This window comes from Lethenteron reissneri, chromosome 25 (assembly GCF_015708825.2).
Source record: "Lethenteron reissneri isolate LAM-NWPU_2019-01 chromosome 25, ASM1570882v1, whole genome shotgun sequence".
Classification (NCBI taxonomy): Eukaryota; Metazoa; Chordata; class Hyperoartia; order Petromyzontiformes; family Petromyzontidae; genus Lethenteron; species Lethenteron reissneri.
Window position 1 is genome coordinate 13,257,864 of NC_083803.1, and position 18,001 is coordinate 13,275,864.

At 52.2% G+C, this 18,001-nt stretch overlaps 1 protein-coding gene across 3 annotated transcripts in view; it reads right to left on the reverse strand.

The window, feature by feature from the left end:
• Positions 1-7,597: 7,597 nt before the first annotated feature.
• Positions 7,598-18,001, reverse strand: part of LOC133347262 (collagen alpha-1(XXII) chain-like) — a 30,647-nt gene continuing 20,243 nt past the window's right edge. The window contains exons 5-8 of one of the 3 annotated variants that reach the window (XM_061559381.1): positions 15,476-16,369; positions 14,316-14,429; positions 13,411-13,740; positions 7,598-12,945 (exon numbers count right to left, since the gene is read on the reverse strand). In XM_061559381.1, coding sequence (XP_061415365.1) covers positions 10,672-12,945; positions 13,411-13,740; positions 14,316-14,429; positions 15,476-16,369 — 3,612 coding nt within the window. In that variant the 3' untranslated portion in view covers positions 7,598-10,671. Of the gene's footprint in view, positions 12,946-13,050; positions 13,741-14,315; positions 14,430-15,475; positions 16,370-18,001 lie in introns of those variants that run through there. The other 2 variants (XM_061559382.1, XM_061559383.1) reach the window with 2 other exon arrangements.

An 18,001-nucleotide genomic window follows, 5' to 3' on the forward strand; every position in this document is an offset into this window, starting at 1 on the left:
GAGTCTGGAGCGAGGAAGGTGGGAGGCAAGTGAGGGAGGGAGAGGTGCTGGCTGCACAGTGGGGAGAGAGGTGGGCTTTTGGAAGGGAGCTATGAGGGGTGGGGGAGATGGTTGGGGGGGGGGGGTTAGTTGGAAACTTTCCCCACGCATTCCTCCTCTCCTCCACAACGCAGACCTTTAGCCATAACACAAACTCATCAATAGCGGCGGTGTTTTACGACGTAACGTAACCAAATTAATAAGGGCATGTGCAAAATACAAATATGGGAAAGGGGGGCATATTGGCATCACTTTAATCAGAATTTCTCAGATTGGCAATCCTCGTGAAGCTGCGCTCGATCCATCTTTCCCACGGTCTCACGTTGTGCACTGCCGAGTGGACGAACGGCCGGCGTGGATGTGAGAACACCTGGCCCACTCATCTTCTTGGTTCTTTCGGTAAAGTCACGTAGAAGGGAAGTAATAAAATAATAAAAATTAAACAATAAAATAATTCTCACGACGTTTCGGCCACAACGCAAGTAGCCGTCCTCAGGTGAAACCAGGTCTGTCGAGGCGACAGCGTCTGAATGAAACAGCACACGTGCTTGGAGCATATATATATAAGCTGGGTTGGAAGGGGGGGGGGGAAAGGGGGCGCCTTGACAAAAGAATTTGCATATCAAGAGGAATCCAGCATACCCATGGGAAATGCAGGTATGTGATTAGTACTACTTGTGTAAGTGCATTATGCAGGATTAGCAGCATCCAAGGGAGGGGATATGGGAAATGCAGATATGTGATTAGTGCTACTTTGCCCGTGCATGATGCAGGATTAGCAGCATCACAGGGAGGGGATAGGGGTAGCATTAATAAAGGGAAGAAGTGGCCCACTGTTTCAACTGTTGCGTCGGAAGATCGAACCGGCGACCCCACTGAATTGCAAGTCCATCGTGCTGCGAACCATTTACACCCCTGCAGCATCCATCGCGTTGCTAACCTCGGTGATTTCTCATTGCAAAGTATCGTCATCATCGTCGTCATCGTCGTCGTCATCAGAGATCGGTACGCGTGTCCGCGCGTGCTATCGAGACGAGTTCACGCCACCTCTCCCGATTGCTCGCCTGCAGAGGTTCGCGGTTCCGATGTCAGCGGCCGCCCTGGTTATTACTGCGGGTGTCTGGACTCTACAAAAATATACACGTCCACGGTGGCCGCTAAAGAGATCCCGTGGCGTCGTTCGCACGAGCGGGCCGTTGCGCGCCGACACCAAGGTCCAAATTTTGCCAACTGTCTGAAATTGCGCGCGATTATTGATGGCAATTATCGCCCCCTACCGCGAAAACTTGGCAGGAATTCTCCTGAAAAAACACAGAGGCACGAGACTCGGTGAGGCTTTCCTGGGTAAACACGCTCTAATGAACAATGCCTTGTTAGATTCCTCTGCGCCGAGTGTCCGTCTAAATGAATAACAAACGCGTTATGTGATGTTGTGCAGCGTCACGCTATATATGGTTCCACAACAGCATTATGAGTCTCTTCACATAATGCATACTAAATATTGTTCGTCCATCAGCCATTTTTCACTTTCAGTGATGAGCGTAGTTTGACCATACTTCACCACGCTGGCCAGTGCAGTTTGGTGCACGGGACCGGTTTACTTAGATCCCAATGATGTTGTTGGCTCCATAGCGATGTGTGCCAACTGCTGTGCCACCACTCAACCCCCAACGGCCTTATAATGCTCCAGAAATTAAAACTACTTGCGAGATCCATTCGAGTGACCTGCTTATCCATGTAACCTTATACAGAGGAATATTCATCACGTGGCCGCTAAACCGCTATTTTTAATTCCCAGAGCTGGAATTTAGCCAAATTTAAAGAGAAAAACTAAATTCTTCTCGGTCTTTTGTGTGTGTTTTCAACGGAACCCATTGGTGACCGGGCAGAAACAATCAACTCGGTGCGTCGATCGCTGATGGTTGAGTGGCTGAAACGAGGACCTCACACCCAGCACACCTCCTATCGCTCGACAGTAACTTTAAACGTAGTTTTGTTACCGTTGTCTCTTACGAGCGAATCTCAAACCGAACGCGCATGTTTCCGCAGGTGTGATCAATGTTACGTTGCTATCAAGGGCCATTGCCCGAAACGTTGCCTGTGATATATTTCCTCTTAAGGTTGTACCACGTGTTGTTCGCAGTGCCGGATTATCCTAGTAGCAAAAGTCGCTACAAATGCTATGGGCCCTGCACCTTCAAGGGCCCCGTGCTAAATGCCTTCAAGCTATTAATTTCGGTTCAGTAATTCTGCACTTGCTCTATTACTATAGTACTATACTGCCTTCAGCTTTTATGAACGACTGGGTGTTTAAGGTTAGCGATTTGTCGTATTATCTGGCTGTATAGCAAATGAAAAAACACAATGACTTTACTATGCAAGTGAAAAATTGGTGTTTTAATATTTACGTGTTTTTTTTTATTTAGGGCCCCTTTATAACACATGCTACAGGCCCCGGCGCTAGCTTCATCCAGCACGTGTCGTTCGGCATGACGTCCGACCTTTACGTTGCCGGAGAAGCGCCAAGCTCCTGGAGCGAAACATCGGACAATGCATTAGGGTCATGGGTCGTGCTAGAGTTTGATTGGCTCGTGTGATTAGGGTTCATGGCTAGGGTTGATTAGGGCCGCATACACGTTTAGTGAGCAAAAGCAATAAACGCTGGAAGGGACACAGCGAGGAAACGCGTGAGGGTGTGTGTACATATATCTACGACAATTATTGAAGGCAGATCGTGAGTAAAACTGATTTAATAAAGAGGCGTTGCCAGCGGGTTGGATTGCTTCTGTACAACGGAATTTTGCTCATAAACGTGAACATTCCAGTGCGCTGCAAGGTTAATGCACATTCACTCCTTGCGTATTGCCTGCCCAAGGCTTACGCGTTTTTTTCTTTTGTATCAACGGGTGGGCACGCCGGGCACCGACACACACGAGGGATCGAGAGCAACGCGTGTGAACACAAGCCTTCACGCCGAGAGAGAGAGGAGGAGGAGGAGTAACGCACGGACCAGGAGACACAACAATTTAGAGACATCAACGACGTCTGTGTAGGAACGGGAAGTGGCCCCGGGTAGGGCACGTCGCTAGAGAGGGGGGTCTTCTTCCACTTCTTTCTTTCGTACGGCTGCTGATGTAGACGCAGAGCGACAACTGCAATTTCACATTCAGGTGGTCAAGCCAGACAACTGCGTCAGGAGCAGCGGATTGACATCGTCGCTGCGATGTTTCCTTCGTATTTGAGGATCGGTCGCGGTGTCGTTATACGTCGTTGTTCTGGATGAGCCCAGTCGCACACGCGAGAGTTTTTAATTTTTCATTTGTGCGTCAGGTATCCGCATCTGCCACGGTTTGTGCAGATGTAATTTAGGGTGGACCATGAGCTTTGTTTCGATTTAAAGCTTTCGTGACTTGCAGGGATTCATCTTCTTGGTTTTTTCGGTAAAGTCACGTAGAAGGGAAGTAATACAATAATAAAAGTAAAACATAATAAAATAATTCTCGCGTTGTAGCCGAAACGTCGTGAGAATTATTTTATTATGTTTTATTTTTATTATTTTATTACTTCCCTTCTACGTAACTTTACCTAAAAAACCAAGAACATGAGCTTTGTGTTAGATCAAAACCAGCGATATTCCGCGTTGGGTCTTTCAAGAGGCTGTTTATGTTTGCTCGAGGGGATGGATGATAGGCGATGGACGAGACTTGACTGACAGCCGGAGGAAGGGATCTTGCCCCTGGAGGATGATCACCGCGGAGACGACGAGTTCAGCTCATGCCCAAGGAGCGAGATGGACCGTGACTTTGCCGGTCTGCGGGTCATGGCGACGATGTGGAGAGAGAGGCCTTCTGCCAGCAGTGGATAAAACATGGCTGATGATGATGATGATGCTTCAAAGCACTACAGTTGAGTTTACGTAGGCTTTCGCGACCAATATTATTCATTTTAACACGTAGGCTTTCGCGACCAATATTATTCATAATCAACGTTTTTGGGTTTAGATCGCGTTATTTATAAATGTGTCGTAACCCTCCACCACCCGACACGGCCAATCAGTAAAAAAGTGTCACGTTGACAAAAGACAAATAGTTTACTGCTTTAGCCCACCGGCGAATTGCCCGATGATGCTGGATGCAATTACCAGCGAAACGTCGTACTACTCAAATTGTAAATGTTGTGGTTTCACGCTTCAACACACCGGTGGGCTAAAGCAGTGAACTATTTGTCTTTTGTCAACGTGACACTTTTTTACTGATTGGCCGTGTCGGGTGGTGGAGGGTTACGACACATTTATAAATAACGCGATCTAAACCCAAAAACGTTGATTATGAATAATATTATTCATAATGAAGGGTTTTGGGTGCGATCGCGTAAGTATAAATGTGTCGTAACCCTCCACCACCCGACACAGTTACTACTTCTATATTAGATTAGTAATCCGTTAATTAGTATGTGTTTCCTCTATTAGGAATTGTAGTTGGAAGATGTACTTAATACTAATCTCTTATATAATTACAATAACCCCCTCCTCCGCCTCTGATATCCAGCGAAGACGTCATCCTGCTTTATTTAAGACCGGATGATGCTGGTTGATGTAATTACTAGCGAAACGTCGTACTACTCAAATGGTAAATGTTGTGGATTTACTCTCCAACACACCGGTGGGCTGAAGTAGTAACTAATTGACGCGTTGTTTACGTGACAACCCTTACTGGCTGTGTCGGACGGTGAAGGGTTACGACACGACACTTATCCTTACAGCGATCTCAACCAAAAAAACACACTTACAGTCGAGATGACACCACGCATTTCGGGGTTCCTGTACCCCCCATTGCGGTCGGAAAGGTCCCTCTGTCGGCCGAGTCTGAGCGTGGCGCGCAGGCGATGCGGAGCAACATCGTCGCATGGCCACTCACGTGCGCGCGCTAGGACGAGGGGTCACGCGCGTGTGCTGGAGAGAGGGCATCCACCAACGAGGAATCGCATCTCTGCATCTATGCGGGAATGTCTTCGCATGTGTGTCGGTGTCGCGCCTGCGTGCGCATGCAGATTCGCCAGCCAAACACGCGCCTGCCACCAATACGACCGCAAGCACGTTTGTCAATGGCACAATTGGCCTTAAAGAGGGACAACAATGGACGACGTTTCGGGCGATGGCCCAGACCAATACACGATTAACTATGATGGGCCATTGCTCCAAACGTCGTCTATTATATATATGTTTGAGTTTTCTCCCTTTTTAAGGCCACACGATGTTGTTGACGAATGTGTTCAGTTTTTTTGTATATGGCTTGGGGTAGTGTGGGTGGGTGGGGGCGGTCTAGGTGGGTGGGGGTGGTGTAGGTGGTTGGGTGGGGGTGGTGTGGCTGGGTCAGTGTGGTGTGGGTGGGTGTGGGTGGGTGGGCGTGGTGTGGGTGGGTGTGGGTGGTGTGAGTGGGTGTGGGTGGTGTGGGTGGTTGGGGGTGGTGTAGGTGGGTGGGTGGGGATGGTATGGGTGGGTGGGTCGGTGTGGTGTGGGTCGGTGTGATGTGGGTGGGTGTGGGTGGGTGGGTGGGCGTTGTGTGGGTGGGTGTGGGTGTGGGTGGGTGGGGGTTGTGTAAGTAAGTGGGTGGGTGGGCGTGGTGTGGGTGGTTGGGGGTGGTATAGGTGGGTGGGGGTGGTGTAGGTGGTTGGGTGTGGGGGTGGTGGGGGTGGTGGGGGGTGGGTGGGTGTGGTGGTGTTATTTGTATACCACGAACGATGGCACTGCCACCAAACAAGCCGAGTTTAATTCAACCGCTTACAGATTGAGCCGGGGGGGGGGGGGGTGCGGGAGCGACCTTGGGAAGAGCTCGTGAGAATGGGGGGGGGGGGGGGTTTGGGAGGTACAGCAGCGAGATAAACACGCGGCCCACGTTCGGCCAAGGGCAACTTCTTCATAAACACCGCAGGCGCGCGCTCGGTCTGCCCTGGGAACAAAGACAAAGCACCCCCCTCCCCGCATAGCCTTAACAGCCTTGCGGGGCAAGTGTTGTTCGTGAGTGGCACCGATGAAGGCCGGCACGGCGCACGAGGCGGTGACCAGAAGCACAGTCGGCTTGTCACCATGGTGGCGGTGTTTACTACACGGCGTACCGGGTACTCATTTTAGGCTGAGTCGACCTAGGGGAGGCCCAGGACCGTGCGTCCGATATTAATCGTCACCGGTGTGTTGTGGGCCGTGAGCGCGTGGAAATCGAACTCGGGCCGCTGGCTTTGGGATCCGCTGCTTACACGATCGTGATCCCCGACTGCCCCTGGGAACGCCGCCCCGAACAACCGTCTCGCCTCCCACCCGCTGCCGAGGGGCTTACGATCAGAGATGATGTTCACGAGGAGGGCAACGAGAATTAATCATTCGCATTGATCTCTCAATCCCTGAATGCCGTGCCGCAGCGTTCAATTATTTTTTTTTATTTGCCCAGGGGTCAAAAAACCTGCGGCTTCAGAGCAGTGCCGGACTAAGCCGGTGCGGGGCCTGTAGCGTATGTGTTATAAAGGGGCCCTAAATAAAAAAAACACGTAAATATGAAAACACACATTTTTAACTTGCATAGTAAAGTTATTGTATTTTTTCATGTGCTATACAGCCAGATAATAACGACAAATCGCTAACCTTAAACACCCGGTCGTTCATAAAAGTTGAAGGCAGTATACTACTATAGTAATAGAGCAAGTGCAGAATCACTGAACCGGAATTAATAGCTTGAAAGAATTTAGCGCGGGGCCCTTGAAAGTGCGGGGCCCGTAGCTACTACATGTGTAGCTACTAAATCTTATGTAGCTACGACATCATATGTAGCTACTACATCATATGTAGCTACTACTTGTGCTACTAGGATAATCCAGCACTGTTCCGAAGCCGAGCGTGGCTCTGTAAGGACTGCGTCGTGGCTCTGCCTGTCAAGGACCACCGCCGTCTCGTATTCACCGCACGCATCAGGGACTCTTAAAATATTAACGGGGGTTTTTTGTTGTTTTTGTTTTGGTTGTTGTTGTCGTTTTTGTTTTACCGAATTTGAACACAAAAAAGACCCTTCTCGTTATTCTGGTTTCCGGCCGCTGTCATAGCCGCACGCTGGACTCGCAATCCCAGAGGTCGCCGGTTTGATCTCGGCAGTTGAAGGAATGGGTAAGTTTGTTTTTTTACACTGTGGAACAAAACAATATTATCAAAATATATATTTTTTTGTTCCTGGCAGAGGTGTGGACTCGAGTCATGTGACTTGGACTCGAGTCAGACTCGAGTCATGAATTTGATGACTTCAGACTCGACTCGGCAAAATGTACAAAGACTTGCAACTCGACTTGGACTTGCATAACAATGACTTTGTCCCACCTCTGGTTCCTGGGTAGTAAGTGTTATTTTCTAATTGCTTATGCCTCAAAGTTCAGAAAATGGTTATTATTCCCCACAACCTTTGCTTTTGTGACCAGGACAGTGATAGTTTGAAATGTACATACTTTCAATGAGAAAACGTGGTGTGCATTTGTGTCATTCCTTTACGTAAATTCCTGGTCACAAAAGCAAAGTTTGTGGGGAATAATAACCGTTTTCTGTACGTTTGAGACATACGCAATTAGAAAATAACACTTACGACCCAGGAAAAAAAATCGTGTTACATAGTGTTATCAAATTATATACTACCAAAGACAAAGAACCCCCGTATAGCCTTCGACAGACTGTTGGAGCAAGTGGTGTGAGCGAGCAGCGCCTATAACAGCCGGCCAACGGCACACGAGGGGGGTGTGGAGTGGCCAGCACCACCCCCGGCCGCCTTTGTCTCCCCCCAGTGGCGATGTTTACTCCTCACCGCACCAGGTGCCCGTTTGTACGGCTGAGTCGACCCACTTCCCCGCCAGCCGCCTCTGCCGACGAAGCAGTTACAGATGGGCAGGTGGCGCGTGCGGTGGGGTAAAGCGTGGGCACTTCAATCTCTTCGCCGAGGGCCTTCACCCAGCACTCGAGTTTACACGACAAAAGATAGAGGTGCAGCCCTGCAATTGCTTGCTCACGCCACTGGCAGTGTTGGGCCCTCCGCGAGGTTGATCTAGACCAGGGGTGGAGAACCTTTTTTCTGTCAAGGGCCATTTGGATATTTATAACATTATTCTCGGGCCATACAAAATTATCAACTTAAAAATTATCCTGTTATATTTGGTCAAACATTTAATTAACTCACCCCTAACGTGATGGCTGGAACTGCTTCTCTTTGGTGAGGCGTGTGATGTTAGCTGGTATTGATGATGTTGCTATGAAAAAAGCTCCTAGATTTATTGAATTTCGAGTCCCGCCTGCGGTTGCCTTGGCAGGGCCACACCAAATGATTTCGCGGGCCTTACACGTTCTGCGGGCCAGACGTTCGCCACCCCTGATCTAGACTGTGGCAACCTCTTTTTCTATTTAAAGCTTTCGTGACTGCAGGGATTCATCTTCTTGGTTCCTTCGGTAAAGGGAAAAAAAAAAGTTATTTTTATTATTTCCCTTCTACGTGATTTACCGAAAGAACCAAGAAGATGTGGCAACCTCGTTTGGCTTCTGTACCCCTCCTTATTGAATGTTGTTTCAATCGAGTTACCCCCCCCCCTTGTCCGACCCAACATGGTTCTGAGAAACAAACGTATGAATAATGAGCGTCAATATGTTAACCAATTGTCCCGTTTGTGAGGTATCCTAACTAAGCTAGTAACTTGCAAGCGAATACAAAAAAAATATTCAACGGACGCTCTTGCATGCGTGGGAATCACATCGTTTACGAGCATTGAGTATATAAAAAGTATATCGTTCTAGTTTACCACGTGGATTTAAATGTTATCGTGGTTATTTTAAATTGGCGGATTCATACGTGATTGTTCAGCAGTTACTCTCACGGACGATATAATTTCACGTAATTATAAATCATCTCGCGTACGCCCTGTGGGACATCGCCACGTAGCCCCCAGGGGTCCGCGTACCCCCGGGTTGAGAACCACCGCTCTAGAGATCCCGTCCAGAGGGGGATTTGTCCTGTCCACAAGTGGCCTATCCCCAAGTCTTGGGAGAGATGAAAGTAGCCACAATTTACCCCAACTATCGACCGACTGGGGTGTTACCCACTTCACATACCTACCGACCCACTGGATGGATAGAGGTGGATTTAATAAACTTCGCCCTAAGTCAACTGCGGCACGATCGAATCGAGCGGGCGACCTCTGCATTGCAAGTTCAGTGTGCAGCGAACCCGTCACAACCACCATCCCGTTACCTGTAAGGAGGGGGGTGGATGGATATGTATGCATGTTGAACTTCTTTCGCACCGTACGTAGCCAACCGTGCTAATCGGAGGTGCGCGCGAGGGAGCGAGTTTCAACAAACTCGCACGGCTCGAGCTGCGTGCGTCTGTGCCTGCAGGTTGCCGCGCAGAAAAGGCGAAACTTTGGTAACGAGTGAAAAGAAAGAGCGAAACGACTTCAAAGTGACCGAGACGCGTGTTTGTGGCTGTCAGTTGAGGGGGTCACTGCTCCAATTCGTGAGCGCAGTGATAATAAACTAAACACAGAAAGCAGTTCCCAAGAAGGGAGTTTGATGATTCTACTATTGCAGGGGGTCCGGGAAACCAAAATAACAAGATCCATTTATTTTATTTTTTCGAATTCGGTTAAAAAGAATTCTGCAAATACTCCAAGGGCCGCAACGCAAGTCAATAACTGTCACGTAGCCGCACGTCAACAAGTGTCACGGAGCCGCAGGTTGTCCATCCCCAGCGCTCTTGTGGGTGGCGATTCAATGGCTTCACGGATACGTCTTGGCCTCTTTCACGAAGAAGGGGGCCATTCCCCGAAACGTCGATTGCTTTCGCTCCAGCGCCACGGCTACCGAGCAGTGTCCGTTGAGTCTGTTGACACTCGCGCGCCTGTGCAGCAGCAGCAACACCAGCAGCAACAACAGCAGCAGCAACAACAGCAACAGCAGCAGCAGCAACAGCAGCAGCAACAACAGCAGCAACAACAGCAGCAACAACAGCAGCAGCAACAACAGCAGCAGCAACAACAGCAGCAGCAGCAACAGCAGCAGCAACAACAGCAGCAGCAGCAACAACAGCAGCAACAGCAGCAGCAGCAACAGCAGCAGCAACATCAGCAACATCAGCAACAACAGCAGCAACAGCAGCAACAACAGCAGCAGCAACAGCAACAACAGCAGCATCAACAGCAGCAGCAACAGCAGCAGCAAAAGCAGCAACAACAGCAGCAACAGCAGCAGCAGTAACAACAGCAGCAACAGCAGCAGCAGTAACAACAGCAGTAACAACAGCAACAGCAGCAACAGCAGCAGCAGCAACAGCAGCAGCAGTAACAACAGCAGCAACAGCAGCAGCAGTAACAACAGCAGCAACAGCGTCGTCTCGATTGCGTTGTTGTTTCGTTCGTTCTCCCTCCGTGCGCTCCGAATGACCGAAATGAGACGTTGGCATGGCACAATAAAAAAGACTGTAAAAACATAATAATAATAATAAAGAATAGCTATAACATTCGTATATATATTTAGCGTACACTGCCAATCATCGATTGTTGCGTGCACGCTTCGTGAGAATACATTCTCGATTAATCGTTACATGCAGAATAAAACACCCGTCACAACAACTCTCCCCGCCTCTGCTGTTGCTGCTGCTGCTGTTGCGGTTGCCACTGATCTCGGATGCTGCTCACGCGATATCGACTGTTGCCGTTGTTGCTGTTATGATTACTGCTGCTCCTCCCGATTCTCGTGTGGTTATTGCTGCTATCGTGGCTATAACAGCTGCTGCCGATGATATTATTCACAACGTGCTTGTAGCTGCTGCTGTTACTGTTGGTGTCGTTGTTGTTGCCGGTGATGCTGTTGTTGTTGTTGTGGTCGCGAGCGAGGGAGGCCGCGAGTCGGTCCCAGGCCTCCTCCAGCTGCACGTGCATCAGGCTGATGCGGGAGCCTCTGCGCAGATGCCACTCGTGGGACGTCTCGTGACCATCCTCATCATCATCATAGCCTCCCCGCCTCTCTGTTCCCCTGCACGGGTCCCAGACCTCACCTACCTCCTTCACAACATCACCATCATCATCATCCTCCTCTCGTCGTCCCTCGAGCCGAGCCGGCTTTCCCCCATGAACACCTACGGATCCATTACCTGGAAAGAGACACGTATCTCCTCCGCCTACTCCCGCCGCTCGTACATAACTGTTCGCACCACCACTGCCTGGAACACCACCACCTAGGACAGCCACACCGCTAGGCCCATCGCCTCCAATGTGACCATGTCCACCACCTCCTGCGAGAGCATCCCCTCTTCCATGACCACCGCCAGGCTCACCTCTCGAGCCCTTGCCTAGACGATCACCTCCACCGCATCCACCTCCATCTCTAGATCCGTCACCTCCAAAACGACCATCGACCTCACAAAAAACATCACTTCCCACGTCACCACCACCATTATGACCTCCTTTAGAACCCCCAACGCCACCACTACCACCTTGAACTCCGTTATCTCTAAATCCGTTACTTTCAAAGTTACCACCAACTCTTCCAAAACAACCCTGACCATTGTGACCACCACCGCCATCTTGTGTAACAGTGTTACCACCATTTTCAATTATATTACCACCAAGGCCATCACCATCACCCCCATGACGACCATTAGTACCAACTCCTCCCTCCCTCATCGAGCGAACAACCGGGTTCGCCTCCTGCTCCTCCTGCTCCTCCTCGTCGAGGCGACCTCCTCGTCGTGCGGACTTGGGCTCCAGGGTTTCGCCCCGAGGTCCCTTGGCCTGCAGACGCCTCAGCAGCTGCAGGCCGCAGAGCCTGGGGCCCGCGAGGCCACGGAGGGCACCAGGCTTCTTGGGCCTCATCCGCACGGGCGGACCATCCCTGGCCATTGCCACCGGCGTTCCGGACGCCGCAGTTTCACGAGCGCCCGCTACGAGTGGAGAAGAGCTGCGAGCTCCAGGGCGATGGTGGAGGTTGGAGAGGGGAACGTGGGGCTCCCTCCCACCGTGACTCTCAGACGATCGACCTTCGAGGTCACGGTCATGGGCAGGAGGTCCAGTGGTAGGCACCTCAATGTCAAGGTCATAGTCAGTGGTTACGGAGAGAGGAGGTTCACGGTCGAGGTCATGGGCAGGGGCTCTAGGGGAAGAGTTTTCAGGGAGAGGTTCTTCATTGATTACAGGGAGAGACCTCTCACGATGTAGGTCCTGAGCAGATGTTCCAGAGGGAGATCCTTCAAAATCAGGGTCATGAGCAGGAGTGCCAAACATGGGCCCCATGTGGTCAAATTCCTGGCTAGGATCTCCACAATGAGACACCACTGGTTCACGGTTGTTAGGAGTTTCAGAGATTCGTCGCTCAATGTTAAGGTCAAAGTGAGGAGTTCCACAGATGGGCACTTCGAGGTCACCGTCATTGCCAAGGGCTCCGGAATGAGATTCCTCGACATCATAGACAAGAGTTGCAGAGAAAACCCCCTCAAGGCCGCAGACAGAAGAGGACGCCCCATCATCTCGAACGAACGTTTCAGCAAAAGACCCCTCGAGTCGACCCTGGGCCTCCTCGGCCAGCTCGGGGCCCTCGTCAGCCGAGCAGCCGCTACCCACGGCGCCCTCAGTGGAGGCGCCCGTGTCGTCGTGGAGTTCGGACCAGAGCGTGTCCCAGGACTCGTGGAGCGGCGTCAGACACCCCGAGTCTCTGCCGGACCCCGGGACTGGGTCCCCTTCCCACGGAGGGTCCGGGGGTCGGACGGGCGAGTCGGGGGGCGTCGGGTATCTGCTCGTGTTGACGTGGCCTCTTCCTCCTTCACCCTGTCCTTCTCCTCCTTGGTCTTCTTCTCCTCCTTCACCTCCTCCTTGTCTCGTTGGTCCCTCCGAGTCCACCTCCTTCACGCATAAATTCACAACAGTTATTAAAAGGTCACTGCTTTTTTGTTTGTTTTGTATGTATGCATGTTGAACTTCATTCGCACCGTACATAGCCAACCGTGCTAATGATTCACTGTTGTATTACGGCAACCCCATGCCTTCCCGGCCACGGGGGTTTATTTGACAACACTACCCCAGGCTGCTCAGTACGGGTTGGTGTGAACGGGGGCAGGGGGAGCACAGGACCGGTTCAGACATCACTCAAATAAATCGCAGGTAGCCAAATGCATCACGCAATGCACTGACCACTGCGCCCCCCCCCACGCGCCACGCTACATCAACAACGGGTTGAACGTGAGCGACGAAAAAAACCAGACGGACCCGGCGGGCGGCGGGTGCACTTCATCACGAATGCCTCGGACGCAAACCCGGACCGTTGCGGATCGTCCCTCTCCGCAACGGTCAAAATGAACAGTGCTTCACCTCGTTCGCCTCCGCCGTCATGGCCCTCATCTTCCTCGCCTTCTTCTTCTTCCTCCTCCTCCTCGGCCACGTGTGCGCCAACTCCTGGTCCCCGGACGACGTTTCCTCGAGGAGCGCCTCCATCCTCGTTTCCCGTTCGCCGCGAAACGACGATGGCGATGATGTCGCCGCCGCCGCTGCTGCTGCTGATGCCGATGATGATGATGACGATGTTGATGCTGCAGCTGATGATGATGATGACTGTGGTTGTGCTAGTGGAGGTACGCCAGATTTCTGAGGCTGTTCCCCACTTGTGCAAGGGGTGAGACAATCGGGAGCTGACTTGCTGATCTGTGGGATAAAGACACCGTCATAAATAATATTTTTATTTCTAGAACGTGATACTTTCATCCACATATAACTTAGCAATCACATCATCAAGACGACGCAGATCACCTTTTCCACGTAATATTGAGTCGCAATGCTCTTTTTTCCCCGGAGGATTCTGCTTTAGGAGTGTTAGACCGTGTGCTTTTTCTTGTTTGGGTTTTTGTGTGTTAGGTTCTGGGAGCAACACTGCAGTGCTCAGATAGAAACCCTGTGCCTAAGAGGGGACAATGCGAAACACGTTACTACCCAGACAAGCTGTTAAGAAACATTTCCGCTGTACTGCCTGTAAGACGTGAACCACTGAAATAGATCAATTGTTCTTGCACTACCCCCGAGTCTGGATGGCGGTGGTGGGGGGGGGTTCTGTAAGGGGATGTGTGTATGTTGACCTTCATTTCGCACCATACGTAGCCAACCGCGCTGATCTAAGGTGCTGGGGGAAGGCCAACAAAATTAAAGCAGTTCCAAAAATTATGAGTTTTCAATGGAGGAGATTTCGGGATGAGGAGACAGGGAGCGCTGCTGGCAGCTCGTACCTGCGGGATCGCGAGGTCCCCCTCGCAGGACCGGGGTCCCTTCCTTCGTCTCAGGCTGCCCAGGAACGAGGAGAGGAGACCCCCTTTGCCCCAAAAGCGCCCACGGGCTGCTTGCTATGGGGGTACATCATCACCATCATCACCATCATCACCATAATCACCATCATCATTATCACCATCATCACCATCATCATCGTCATCACCATCATCATCACCATCATCAACACCATCGTCATCATCACCATGATCATCACCATCATCACCATCATCACCATAATCACCATCATCATCACCATCATCATCAACACCATCGTCATCATCACCATAATCACCATCATCATAATCACCATCATCATTATCACCATCATAACCATCATCGTCCTCACTTCACTCATTATATATCATTGTCGTTATCAGCTCACCCATTATCATCATCATCACTGTTCTAGTAGTGGTCATCGTTGACTGACCATTATCAGTCATTGTTATTTACACCGCACTTCCCACGCGGTACAGCTGATGAAGGCGCTAGAACAAAGGGGCTTTTGGGATACTCCCAAAGGAAGTGACGCACACTACGACGTTCACAAACCAATGCAGTAGAGACGACACACACACATACAAACATTTAAACTGCTAACACGTGCTTGGGAGTGGCACTCCTCTTAAGCTGTTTATGAGCCACGTGTTGAACTGATGAATTGCGAGAATGCGTTAATGATCACGGAAGTGCATTGTCATAACCACCGATGTCATTTGTCATCATGACCAGCAGCATCACTACCAACACAATCATCACCACCAGCACCCAGACAACTACCACCACCACCACCACTCTCCTCTGCATCATCATTTGCCCTCAATATCAATCATCCTCAATTTCAATCATTGGCTATATGCGTATGTTGGACTTCTTTCGCACCGTACGTAGCCAACCGCGCTATTCGTAGGTGCGGCGATACGTATTCATTATGAATCCTCATGTCGTCACGGCTAAAATCATTAGCGAGTGACATCTGAACAGGTCTTACCCACCAGTATGATCAAGTAGTATGGTCAAACAACCCCTATGACCGGCACATTTCGGGGAAGCCTTCATCCAGTGGTGACATTGAAAATAGCTGGAATCTATTTATTTTATTTTCCCATCATCCAATCACCTTGCCGGGTTCCTCCACGGTCTCGCACGGCGAAGACTCCAGATCAAGCTGCGGTGGTGACTTCACCTCCTTCAGCTCGTCCTGCTCCTCCTTCACCTCCTCCACCTCCTCGGAGCGGAGGAGGAGGTGACGTCCGCCGCGGCTCGCCGTCGTCCCAGCCGCGTGCTCTCGGCGACCTCTGGGATCTCGGGGGTCACCGCGGGGGGCTGCGGGTCCCCGCAGCTTGGTCACGACGCACCCCACGCGCGGCGGCAGCACCACGAGACCCCAGGAGGAAGCTCTCCGCCCCCCACCGCTAGCGGCGGCGGTGCGGCTGCCGCGCGGGTCCAGTGGCGGCAGCGCGGGCTGCGAGCGCGCGGCCGTCAGGGGTCGCGTCGAGGTCATGGCGGGGTCAGAGCCCGACGCGCGAGGACGGCTGCCCCCGTGCAAGCTCGCGAACCTTCCCCGTGCCGAGCTCGAGGCCACGGCGACCTCCGACCCCTCGCTGTCCGCTGGCGTCCGTCCACAGCTTCGGACTCTTCCCGAGGGGTCGCCGCAGACTTCGCGGGGGTCCTTGACCGGCCCCCGCGAACGTGATGACGACGAGGAGGAGGAGGATGAAGACGACGATGATATCGAAGGAGCCGTCTCGTGAGACTCCACAGACCGATCGCCGCTGCGCGCTCGCGGCTCAACGTCGCCACCAGCATCGCGGCCGCCGCTCTCGGCTCCGGGTCGCACGCGCTCGTCCCCGGCGCTCGCTTCCTTCCCTGCGCCTGGAGGGTCGCCGCTGGGGGTTGGCGGCGGCTGGGTCGTGGGGGGCCCCCGCGGGTCCTGCCGTCCGCCCCTTCGTGCCCCCCACAACGGCAGCAGCGGCGGAGAGCGAGCGGGGGCGAGGGGTCTCCCTCGGCGACCCTGCGGGAAGGCATCGTCGTCACCACCACCACCATCTTCATCACGATCATCGCCTCCGATTAGCACGGTTGGCTACGTACGGTGCGAAAGAAGTTCAACATACATACATTGTAATCATACAAAAAATCGTCGTCGCCGTCGTCATCGTCAACAGCGGCAGCATTTGCCCATGCCCGAATCTCGCTGACTGCGTGACGATTTGTGGCTGACCTCGCAAGCCAAGCGGGGTTTGAGCCTGGTTAGCGGTTGGGACAGCAAACTGTCTGGGAATACTGGGGTTGGTCGGCTTGGGCTGCTCGGTCGCCAGGAGATGGTGGCAGTGCAGCAAGATTCCTGTGTGCAGCTTGCCGTGGTCCCCCTGCTTGTCTGCGGGAGCTCTGGGTCCCTCTCCCGCGCGAAGCCAAACGCTCATCGATGTGCGGTCGCGAGCAAGGCACAATCTGACACCCCATGCACTGCTACCTCGCCATGGTGGATTCCTTTTGTGGGATGGTGACGCCATGAATTGGTAGCCCACCGTCGCAATTCCTGGGGTCTCGTCCGTTCCAGCTCCCTCTTCACATTCTCATTGCGAAGTCAAGCATCATCACAGATTTGCCCCCATTGCTTCCTCTCATCTATTTTATTCACCTCATATCCACCATTACATTCACATGTTGTACCGTTCTGAATTCTCTGTAAAGCGCCTTACTTCAGGCGCTATGTAGATTCCCTTAAGACAAGATATTGGCCGAGCATCCTTAGCATTGCAGAACCCTCCTGAGAATTAGCCCCAACACTCAGTGAGGCTTTCCTGGGTAACTAAAGTGCATCATCATCATCATCATTATTATCATTATTTTTATAACCGGGGACGTGGAAGTGGGGTCATTCTCAGCAATCCTGTCTCTCACTGTGACCACAGGCACGCAAGCGGGCAAATTACACATCCGCCATCGGGGACAAAGTCTGCGCGCTTCTCCCATCCCTCGCCTCTGCGTCTCCCCCCGTCTCGCACGGAGGCACGGCCACACGCGTGAATTCTCTTCCACGCTTGGGGCCAGTGTCTCGCTCTGCGTCTCTCTCGCCATCTCCGTCTCTCTCCCATTACTCTCACGGACCCCCCCCCCCCCCCCGTGTGTGCGCGTGTGTTCCCGCTCACTGTCTCTCTCGCTTTCTCCCTCTCTTATCTCTCCCAGCCTCACTCTCTCACGCACTGACACGTGCGCGCAGCCACACACACACGCGCGTGAATTCTCCTCTCCTCGTGGGGATAGTGGCAGGGCCGGCACCTCCGGCACGCGCTCCCAATTAGGAAAGGGAGGTGGGGGTGGGGTGGACTTGAAAAGATTCCCACATTTTTCCACATTCCCCGTCCGTCCGTCCGCCCGGCCTCCCCTCCCCTCTGGCAGGGTGATGGCGAGTGCCAGTGGTCGTGCTGGTTCTGGGAGTGCGATGGTGGTGTTGATAATGCTAGTGGGGATGTGGTACGGGTCGCGGGTCGCCACGGTGGCTAGGAGATGTTAACTCCCTCGCCTGGGATGCAGGAGGTCTTGGGTTCGATCCCGAGCCTGACGCCTGCTGCTGTATATTTGGAGTTTGCGTGTCTCTCTCTCCCCGTAGTGGCGAGGATTTTTCTCCCGTTCCTCCGGT